The 12,021-nt window shown below is 40.4% G+C and overlaps 1 protein-coding gene across 5 annotated transcripts in view; it reads right to left on the bottom strand.

Moving 5' to 3' along the window:
* Window positions 1-12,021, bottom strand: part of PLS3 (plastin 3) — a 90,406-nt gene that overhangs the window by 26,664 nt on the left and 51,721 nt on the right. For all 5 annotated transcript variants that reach the window (XM_055338299.1, XM_055338296.1, XM_055338297.1 and 2 more), the window contains exon 4: window positions 2,090-2,253. In XM_055338299.1, the coding sequence (XP_055194274.1) occupies window positions 2,090-2,253 (164 nt within the window). The remainder of the gene's footprint in view (window positions 1-2,089; window positions 2,254-12,021) is intronic.

The raw sequence follows: 12,021 nt of genomic DNA, 5'->3' as shown, positions 1-12,021 counted from the left end.
TATTTTACTGTCCTTCATATCTCTTTTTTACCTTAAAATTTATTTATTTATTCATGAGAGACACAGAGAGAGGCAGAGACACAGGCAGAGGGTGAAGCAGGCTCCCTGTTGGGACCCCATGTGGTATTCCATCCCGGGTCCCCAGGATCACGACCTGAGCTGAAGGCAGATGCTCAACCACTGGGCCACACAGGCATCCCTGTCCTTCATATACAACATTTCTTGAATAGAAGGGAGCTAACTGGGAAAAGCCACTAGTCCCCTGTGTAATGGCAGGGAGGCTACTTCCTTTTTTCAGGAATCCAGGATTTTATTTTCAATTGGAAAAATGAAAGAGTACAAACATATCGATTCCTTTCAATTTTACAATGTACATTTTAACCTAAAACATCTTCCTTAATATTTTTTAAAGATTCCTTGTGATGCCAAAACAATGAGGCATGTCATTTACTTTTTAAGAATATACTAAGGTAATCAAACCTTCTCACTTAAAAGCCTCAAAGGACTCTGAAGATTCTGCGACATTTCAAGATCTACAAAATGAAATATTTCCCAAGATCATTTTTCTCAAAGACACTCTCCTAATTTTGTCCTTAATAATACTGGCAACACTGCAAAATCATAATGATTTAGGCCCATTCTTTCTAGTAGATTAAAATTCTGGGCAGTAAATTATATCAAAAATAACCAATCATAGTTAAACTCCTTCTCTAAACTGCTTTAAATTCACAATTCAACATGCACTTACAAGGGGAACACATCATACATCAGAGGACATGCAAGTGCTCATACTGCAAGTCAATTGCAACTTACTATTGAACACAGAATTCAAAACAAAAGGCTTTGCCAATAACTGAAGACAAAAACAGTGGGGAGGAAATCAGTATTTCAAAAGAAGCCAGCAGGAACGACACCATTACAATTATGACACGTCTACATTTTTAAAACAGTAGCCCTCCCCGCTCCTGTCCCCTCTCCCGCCAACGCCACCAAATGCTCTCAGCTTACTAGACATCATTATTTAGTCCATTTGTTTCTGCAATTCTTAACAGTGTTCTAAAGGAGTTAACTGTAATGGGAGAGAACATACCAGAATTTCCCTGGCTGTAGTGAGAGCTTCAGTTACCATGGAAAAGGAGGGTAAGAGTGCTAGGAAGTTTGTGATAAAGACAAGCTACTAATTACCTGTTTGTAATACAGTAAAAGGAATGCTTAATCAGATCTAGTCAAACTCAGTCTTCAATTAATAGATAAAACCACTACAATCATAAGGGTGTTGTCAACCGTAAGGGTGTTGTCAACCGAGGGAAGAGGCAACAGCTACTCCTTAACATACATCTCAAATACTCCATCAGCGACTATGGGCTGAAAATGGGGCAGGTCACCCCGGCTCAGTAGAGGGGAAAGAATCAGGCTTTGGTAAGGAGCGCTAGGCCTCTGCTTTGCAGGCACCGAGTGTGCTATGAACCCGGTGCCTGCAAGTGGTAGAATGAAGTTAGCCCTGGGCCTCGAGGAGTGTTTGATGATACTAGGGAGGAAGATGAAAATTTTAAATGCCTCTTCGAATGGACTACAAAGATGTGTTTCTACCTTTTAATTATCAAAATTATCATTCTAGGGGAAATGGTCGAGTTAAATAATACGACCGTGAGAGTCGTAACATCTTTTTAATCAGAAAGTTCAACTGGGGAAGCTTCCAAAGCTGTGAGTAAGGGTGCAACACTAAAATCTGGAAGCACCCTATTCACCAAGGGAGAGGGAAAGAGCACCTCAAGCATGGCACTTAGCACCTTGAAAAAAATGCCCCTGAATGAAGCCCTGGGGGAAATGGCTCACCTTTCAACACAGGTAGTGGGTTCTAGTGTATCCTAGCTTTGATTGGGGCAGTGTTCTCTTCCTCAGTCCGTTTGCCAAGATACTCTAATGGCTAAAAGAACTAACTGCATTCGGTGGGATGAGAGAAATTTTATTAGTTGTAACAGTATTAATGTGATACACTTAGGAACTTAATAGGACTTGTTACTGTAAGATCCTACTAGACAAAGGAACCACCCTGACTCCTAATAACGGTGGAGTTTCACATACTTACATAGACAAATTCATCGAAACTTATCTTCCCATCTTTATTCCTGTCACCATCCAGCATGAGTTTTTGAATGATTTCTCTCACTTTATATCCTGGTAATGGCATATTGGCTTCCTTGAAAAGCTCATGAAGTTCATAGTCACAGATGAATCCATTGCTGTTGAGATCTTTGTACAAAAGGAGAACAGGCAAAAAAGGAAAAAGTTTAGGTGAAATCAGTTAACCCCTTATTTTTACAATGGGAGCATTTTTCTTCATTTGAGACTCCATTCCTAAAGCCCACCTGAATACAGCATTTGCTCTTCTTTTTTTCAAATTAAGATTTTAGTTTATTCATGAAAGACATGGAGAGAGGCAGAGGGAGCGGCAGAGGGGGAAGCAGGCTCTCTGCGGGGAGCCCAACGTGGGATTCAATCCCAGGACCCTGGGGTCACGACCGGAGCCAAAGGCAACCACTGAGCCACCTTGGCGCCCCACCATTTGTTCTTCTTACTATCTGGGATCTAAGGTTGTTTAAAAGGGAAACACAAATTTTAACTTAAAGAGCATGCTTTTACATCATGTTTCCTGTATTTTAAACAGTGTATAAGTAGCTTCCCTTAAAATAGCATTCCTAATACTAACAAAGTAGAGTTGTCTAATAAATTATTTTTAAATCGCGAAGCTGACAGGTCTTTTAAAAAATGTTTAATAGACTATATACCAATAAAACACTGCCATGGTATAAAACAATTTGTACTGTATCTATTTAGGAGTTTTATGTCCCTCATCCTTCCATTAGTCTAGTAGAATATTTTATGAATTGATGCTGATTATATTACAAAGCACACCTGAGATTACGCTACCATCTTCAGTGCCATTTTTAAAAGAGCTAATGTAAATAAACATTAATCTAAGACAAATACAGAGTTCATAAAAGTAAATGCAGCCCTGAGTAATACAAATGTTTACTATGACTCTATAAATAACCTTTTTATTTTTGTGCTAGGACGGTTCTAATGGAGCATATATCTTAAGTGTTGATGATGCTTAGTCTGAAACTGTTAAAAACAGGAAAAAAAACAATCGGTAACCAAAAGCTAATTTACCGGAAAAGACGGTTAATGTCCTGAGGGATGTAGTCACTTGGGCATATTTTTTTAAATAAAGAAAACTGGACTTTCACCAGCAATTTCAAATACCTACTGTTCAACAATGCTTTTTACTCCTTAGGCCCCCACTGAATTTCCAACATAAATTGAATTCTTATGATAAAAGGATGCAATCTCTCTCTCTCTCTTTTTTTTTTTTTAAATTCAAGAGAGACACAGAGAGAGAGAGAGAGAGAGAGAGAAGCAGAGACACAGGCAGAGGGAGAAGCAGGCTCCATGCAGGGAGCCCGATGTGGGACTAGATCCCGGGTCTCCAGGATCAGGCCCTGGGCCGAAGGCAGGCGCTAAACCGCTGAGCCACCCAGGGATCCCCAAAAGGATGCAATCTCAATAGAGAAATGACTCGAGAGGACCACAGCACTACTCAAGAAAATGTACTGTGAAATCAATCTATTTGATATGTTCCTTTAAAACTGTACTGGGTACTGTTCTGGCAATTGGGGATCGGGCTTCCTGCATGGAGCCTGCTTCTCCCCCTGCCTGTGTCTCTGCCTCTCTCTCGCTCTCTCTGAATGAATAAATAAATAAATCTTAAAAAAAAGAAAGAAAGAAAGAAAAGTCCTGGTGTCCCAGAGCTCACATTCTAATAACAACTACTAAGCAAATAACATATACAGTGAGACAGGGACGCCTGGGTGGCTCAGCGGTTTAGCGTCTGCGTTCAGCCCAGGGCATGATCCTGGAGTCCCCGGATCGAGTCCCGCATCGGGCTCCCTGCATGGAGCCTGCTTCTCTCTCTGCCTATGTCTCTGCCTCTCTCTGTGTCTCTCATGAATAAATAAATAAAATCTTAAAAAAAAAAAAACACAAAAAAACCCCATATACGGTGAGACAGGACTATAAAATATATATATAATGCAATATAACATAAGTGCTGTGCTGAAAGGCAGGGAAAGGAATCATACTGGGGAATGTTTTGCCCCCCTCCTCTAGGGAACGTTCAGAAATGTCTGGAGACATTTTTGGTTGCCACAACTGCAGGCTAGGGTGAGGGCTGGTGTGAGGGAGGATGCTCCTGGCATCCCGTGTGCAGAGCTGCCAAATACCCTATAACACATATGACCTCCTCCCACAATACAGAATTATGCAGCTCAAAATGTCAGTGGTCAAGGACAGTTGCTTTGACGAAGTTGTATTTGAATGAAGACTTATTGGAGGTAAGGGAGCAAATCATGTAGTAGTTATCTGGGAGAAGAGATTTCAAGTAGACGAAAGAGCAAATGCAAAGTCTGTGATATGGAAGAGTGTCTGGTATGTTTTGAGAAGAGCAAAGATCCAGTATTAGGTGAGTGGTGTGAACAACGGAGAAGGTGAGGGATGAGGTCAGGGAGCTGATCATGTACACTCAGGCCATGGAAAGTACTTTGGACCTTACTCTCAGTGTGATCTAAGTGTCATTCATAGTAGTCAATTTTTGTCAACCATTTTTTTTTAGATTTCATTCATTCATTCATTCATGAGAGACACACAGAAAGAGAGAGAGGCAGAGACACAGGCAGAGGGAGAAGCAGGCTCCATGCAGGGAGCCCAAAGTGGGACTCGATCCCCGAACCCCAGGATCACGCCCTGGGCTGAAAGCGGCGCTAAACCGCTGAGCCACCTGGACGGCCCTGTCCAGTATTCTAATATTAAATATCCTATGTGAAACCATTTCCCCAATACTTTGAGGGCTGATGAAATTCTAGGTTTAATTTTAATGAAGTACACTTCTAGAGTCAAACAAATACTCTGAAACCTAACTGGCACGTTTAAATCTATCAGAGTATCTGTACTTCTAAAACATCATCCTCAAACTACCTCAAACTTCTGAAAATCACGAATATTTCCATCGACAAAGCACTCAATCTCCCTAGGGCACATCTTTACTTTCTTTGTTTGAATTAATAAAAGACCATATATCAAACACTTAAGTGTTTATATGTAGAAATCAATCTACGGACAACATCTGCAGTTGCTATAAAGAACAAAGTAATCCACATGGTACTGTGGCAGGATTTTAGCAACTTTTGATGAATGAAATTCTTGAGTTTAAATACACTTTTTTTCCCCATGCATAAACCAATTTGTTTCTCCCATTTTACTTTTTTTAAACGATTTAATTTATTTATTCATGAGAGAGAGAGAGAGGCAGAGACACAGGCAGAGGGAGAAGCAGGCTCCATGCAGGGAGCCTGATGTGGGACTCGATCCTGGGACTCCGGGATCACACCCTGAGCCAAAGGCAGATGCTCAACCGCTGAGCCACTCAGGCATCCCACTTCCATTTTCTTTAAAAAGTTAAAATTAGAGGGGTGCCTGGGTGGCTCAGTTGATTGAGTGACTGACTCTTGGTTTCGGCTCAGGTCATGATCTTGGGATCATGAGATGGATCCCCGTGTTGGGCTCCATGCTGGGTGTGGAGCCTGTTTAAGATTCTCTTCCTCCCCCACCTCCCCCCCAGTAAAATAATATAAATTAAAAAGTTAAAATAGACCTCGGTACTAGGGTGTAAGTGTGACATAGTGAAAGATACACAGCATAGTTGAAGGGATTCAAGTGTGAGTAATGGGACATAGGATTTGCATAAGTCACCTCTCTAGGCCTTCATTTTCCCATCTGTAAAAGGAGTCATTTGGATCAAATGGCCTCCAAGTTCCCTTTTTTGACTCTAACACACTCTGATTCTAAATTTGAGTAGCCAAGACTTCACAAACCACACATACACACGCACATTCTTTCCAAAAATATGAGGTAAAATCATAATACATATTAAAAAAAACATATACAGTACTAAAATTCTGATCACTATTATATCACATCATCTCAATACAACAGCCCTTCATTTTTCTAACTTTTAGGAAAAGCTAGCTTATTCCTTGCCACTGTCAAAACTTTGTCCATTTGGCAATTTCCGATCAAAAGATATTTTTAAGATATTTTGACTTTGGCTTGGGTCATGATCTCAGGGTCCTGAGATTGAGCCCTGTCAGGCTCTGTGCTCAGTGGGGAGTCTACTTGAGGATTCTCTCCCTCTTCCTCTTCCTCTCCCACTCATGCACTCTCTCTCCCTAACATAAATAAATTGATCTTTAAAAAATTTTAAAAATGTATTTTATTTTACACCTGAAATAACATATCTGAGGATTATTTATTTATTTATTTATTTATTTATTTATTTATTTATTTATTTTTTTGTATGATAGTCACACAGAGAAAGAGAGAGAGGCAGAGACATAGGCAGAGGGAGAAGCAGGCTCTCCCTGCAGGGAGCCCAACATGGGATTTGATCCCGGGTCTCCAGGATCGCGCCCTGGGCCAAAGGCAGGCGCCGAACTGCTGCACCACCCAGGGATCCCTCTGAGGATAATTTAATCTGTGATTGGCTCCAGTTTTTTTTTTAAAAGATCTTATTTATTCATGAGAGAGAGAGAGAGAGAGAGAGAGAGAGAGAGAGGCAGAGACACAGACAGAGGGAGAAGCAGGCTCCCTGCGAGGAGCCCAGTGCAGGGCTTGATCTCAAGACCCCGAGATCACGACCTGAGCCAAAAGCAGATGCTCAACCACTGAGCCACCCAGGCATCCCTGTTTGGCTCCAGTTTTGACTGAGCATATAACAGGTGGTTAATTTTTCCTTTTATATTTTCAGTGATATAACAGAAGCAGAAGGCAGAGATGTTTTAAAATAAATATTGGAGAACTGTGAATTCAAAACTGCATGAAACTGACCAAGGTTCCCCTCCCACCCAGAGTCTAGTCCATTTGGCAGTTTCTTAGCCTGAGGGTGGAACGGAGGTGTGTGGGGGGGGTGAGAATCAGCATTTGCGTGAGCCCTCTCTGAAATAACCTCTGTTGGGCATTAATTAGAAGACAGTTCACTGATGTGATTAAAAGATGCCAGGAAGTACCCACCCTAAGATATAAGTAATGTAAAATAACCACATGTGGAAACTCCATTCTGAAGTAAGAGTAGTAATAAACAGAAGCTGTTAGTGACAGGAACATTTTAAAGGGGCTTGCTGGAGTAAGACTTTGTCAATAACACAGCAATCTACTTTATTAGGTTGCAAATTTCTTAACAGAGACTCTTCTAAATCTTTTTATCTCTACCTCAATCCATTGCACAGTACCTTGCATATAACAAGCAATGGGAAAAAAATTTTTGGGAAAAAAATTCTGCTTCTCAACTATTAACCAGGAAAAGAATGCTCTAATCTAATGAGCATTTTAGAAACAGAATTAACAATAAGCAAAAAAACACAGAAATAGCACTAAAAGACTGAATGGCAATTCACCAGGAAACCATAATGACAGAAATATCCCTTAAATAACATTCAATCTCATTCCCTTTGTTCTAATCCTGTCCCCACCCGGCAGCCTTGAGATCTGTAATTTGGTTTTCTAAGTGAACACACCCACCAAGGAGTACCCAAGTAGACAACCCGTGCTGGTTGTCAGGTCAGGACTTCTCCTGTTCTAAATGTAGAGACCTGCTCTGACTGTATTAAGAAATACCGTGTGCAGTTGTTTGGCATAAGTGAGCCTCCAGACCAAGCAGGGTACCTACTCTGTGGCAGGCAGAGTTAGATACCAAAGAGAGAGAAATTAATCAGAGTGACTTTCTCTGGTTCTTACTTGAAACTGTGGCTTTATTTTCATTTTTTATAAAGATTTAATTTATTTATTCATGAGAGACACAGAGAGAGGGAAGCAGAGACACAGGCAGAGGGAGAAGCAGGCTCCATGCAGGGAGCCCGACGTGGGACTCGATCCAAGGTCTCCAGAATCAGGCCCTGGACTGAAGGTGGCACCAAACCGCTGAGCCACCGGAGCTGCCCGAAACTGTGGCTTTAAAATCTTTGTGAAAATAGGAGACACTTGGAATATCTAGCTATCCTCTATCTTTCCCAAGATGGGAAAAGAATCATCGATCATATACATCTAGTTTTACATATTTTAGAAGTTTTACCTACTCTGCAATTCTCCCATATTTTATCGGCAGATCTAGCTCGTACTACCTCCTGTCATCAAAGACATTTTAGTGTTAAGTACTAGTAAATTATAGCAAGCCTTTCTTAGAACTCCTAAATCATATCTTTTTGAAGACAATTTCAATTTCAATAAAAAGGCAGAGGGAGCCTAAAAAGGCAGCTTGCAATTAATTTTACAAAATCTCCCAGCTGGAAAAGTACTTGAAAGACAAAATAGGGTGCAATTATTTTTAAAGAGTTTTATGCTAATTTTATTTCCTATCCCCCGCCAAAACACACACGCGTGTGCATGTGCGCGCGCGCACACACACACACACCCTTAAACTATTATCAGAGATCTATTATGCTGTGCTTTGGAAAGCCAGAAAATGAGATAGCACAATGGCATTTTAGAAAGCTTCCATCTTATTGGTGAATTATTGTTTTTTTAAAGATTTCATTTATTTATTCATGAGAGACAGAGAGAGAGAGGCAGAGACACAGGCAGAGGGAGGAAGAAGCAGGCTCCCTGTGAGGAGCCCGATGCAGGACTTGATCCCAGGACCCCGGGATCACGACCTGAGCCGAAGGCAGACGCTCAACCACTGAGTCGCCCAGGCGCCCCTACTGGCGACATTATTATCCAGGAGCCCAAAACTGTTTGGTGGTGATCTTTTTCTATTCTGAGTTTTGACACAAACATGAGAATCTAATAACAAACTGACCCAAAGAACATAGACCTAGATTGAAAACAGTTTTAACAACTGGAAACTAACATCACAACCTTCCGGCATAGTGGCAGCCCTCTATTTTCTCATAAAAGCTGCCAATATTCTGGAACCTCCTTCTGGCTCATTTGCCACGTCTTCTTTAACTACACATTGGCATGGGGTCGAACGGGTTTTGCCATTTCTAAGACGCCTGTTTCAGCATCCTGTTTTCAACTGCCTGATAAGGTAGATACTATCACAGAGCCTGTATTATCTAGAGCGTCCTTAATCTTTCTGAGCAAGCAGGTCTCAACTTTTGGGTTCAGAAAATATGGTGGGGTAGGAGTCGACATTAACGAACGACAGGGAAAAAGAAACTGCACACCTCTCCACTGAACAAAGTTCCCACAGAAAGTAAACAGCCAAAATTTCAGTCAATTGACCAAGTGTTATTTTTAAAGAGAAATCACTACACTTAAAAAAAAAAAATCACTAACAGGCTCCCAGTGCTGCACCAGAGAAGCCTGTCTTTCGTTTTGGCTGCTGGATTCATCAGAAAGGAACCGACCGTTTGTAACAACAGATTCTCTCTGTCGCTCTGTCTCTGAGTGTGTGTCTCTCTCTCTGATGACACATGTAGCTTCACATCTGCATTCTGTCTTAAAAGAAACCCCATTATGCTCTTGTACCAAGTATTATTTTAAATGCCAGTTAACTCTCTCAACATCCTCCCCCAAGTAACCTCAAAGTAAATAAACTTATTATACAGCCATGTTCCTGCAGAAGTTTGAATCACACCAAGAATGCATATCCTTAAAAGGAAATGTTTTCCCTCCCCTTGCATCCTGTTATTTAAGCTATTTTAAGTACTTGTCTGGGGAAAGCTGAGCCAGAATTCAAGTGGTTTTGATTTTAGCTGCTGTTTTACACTGCCCATGTCCAGGTGGAATGTGGCACAATTCATTACTTCAAATGCATCTTTTGGGGTGCTGCTTCATCTTACCAACCTGACTGTAAGAAAAACCGGGATTTCCTTTGACTCCCAGGTTGTGTGTCTGTGCTGCTTTAACCATCCTTGAATCTGTCTAAATCTAGTCTTTCTTTATAAAGAGGTTGCATGTGTGTGCCCTCATCTGTAACACACATGCAACCTCTTTACTAACCCATCACGGACAGTGCTCATTAGAACCTAAAGAAGAAATCCAATCAAGTACAGATGCACATCCTTTCGAAAAGCTGGGGTCTAAAAGTTCCATTTAGTTCAACCAATATATTCCACAAAATTTTCGCACTAAAAAAGAAAGGACAAAAGGAATCTAGGTGTCTAATAGTAATGGATCTACACACGTGTGGTATGCACATATGCGATCCTGAATGCTATTACATAATGACTTAAGAGACTCAGCCAAAAGACTTGTGCAGAAGAATTTAGGTTATATTCCATCCTAAGATCTAAGCAGCAAAGTCGAGCTTTCATTAGGCATTTAATGAAACTTTAGAAAAGGCAGCTGCTAAACTATCTCCAGATGCTTAACTAAGCATGAGTTTTGCCTTTCACAGCTTATATACCTTTTTAGGTAGCTCATTCCAGCAAATAAAGAGAAGTATAATGAGTCCCAGTTAAGGGTAGAAGAGAGGTCACTACTGAAGAGTTCATCCTAAGGGGGGATCCTCAAAGGTGGAGGTCAAGTGGAGCTGAAGGTTGGGCAAGATTGGAAGGCTGAACGCAGGCGATCATACATGTTGTCTATGTATCCTTTCCCAACTCAAAATTTCCAGCAGTTTGGCCATCAGTTCCCACCTGCTGCCACTCTCCGACTTAAAAAATACACACACGCGTCCACACAAACTGACATGAACACGTTCCCACACACACACACGTGTGCTCTTGCTCTGAAGCCTACCCATCCACATTTTAGTTCTCTTATCTTCCACACCATCAAAACATGGTTTCCCTGCCATCCCAAGACTTCATCTATAATATTCCACTGATGATTAAGTAGATGGCTCAGTGAAATAGCACTAGTTAGTTATCTTTTTGGTTGGCCTATAGGTTTTATTTTTCAAGTCATAATTAAACAAATATGCACTGGTGTAGTTTTATTGAATACTAAAAGTAAATTAAACCACTGTGCTTCTTGTGGCATCATCCTGATGTGGTTTTTATGTACTACAGAATATCAAGTAATTTGAAACAACTCAACTTCCTGAGAGGAGAAAATCACCATAACCAGAATTTTTTGACTTCGTTTGGTGGGCAGCCACAAAGGAATATACCCGTGGTATTCCTAGCCATTTACAAAACCCCGTTATTCTTTTATTTCAAAAGTGCTGAATTTGTGTCTTTGTTTTTTTTAAGCTCAGTAGCAATTGCTTAGGAGAAGAAAAGTCAGATGTCAGTGTTTGCAGGAGTAAGGCCAATCTGAAAAGATTTACATTACATGAATTTATCTTTATGACAAGTAATCATCCAAATGACTTCTAGCTTCTATAACAAGATTAAATTCTCAGAAGGTAAAAGACATTTTCTAGTTGGAAAAATATTTACTTCTTAAGTGTTCTGAAAGTTTTATTTATTCTTCTGTAGAAAGAACTTACACATTTAAATTAAAACGGAAACATTATGGGGGGGGGGGGAGACAGAGCCAAGGCTTCTGCTATCCCAGTGGGAAACACTGGAAACAAATGTTGAGAAAATTAAAATAATTAAATGAAAATATACTGCTTGGAGCTTAACACTAAGCAGGTGCAGAAAGTGAGTGAAAGAAGAACTTTAAATCTTAATACTGGATTTACTGCTAGTAAAGAGAATTTCAAAGCACTATTAATTGATTGGACAAAACCTATAGTTAGTGGTAATTACAGAGATTTTCCTCACACACTATGATTTTGCTGAATTTCTAAAGAGATAATCAAGGCTATTATTGTTAATAGATGGGAAAAATCACATAATGATTTCCATATTTTGTCACAACTAAACAGAGACAAAGTGGTCCTCCCTGTCCTCCCCCCACCAATAAGGAAGAATTGTCCTTGACAGGAAAATAAGTTCTAGAGCTTGTTTTTCAAATCAGGTTTCCCTGAATGAAAAAACAAAAAGAAAAGAAAAAAAGATTTCCATAACACCT

Source organism: Nyctereutes procyonoides, unplaced genomic scaffold (assembly GCF_905146905.1).
Source record: "Nyctereutes procyonoides isolate TBG_1078 unplaced genomic scaffold, NYPRO_anot_genome, whole genome shotgun sequence".
Taxonomy (NCBI): Eukaryota; Metazoa; Chordata; class Mammalia; order Carnivora; family Canidae; genus Nyctereutes; species Nyctereutes procyonoides.
This window is presented reverse-complemented; position numbering and strand designations above follow the sequence as displayed.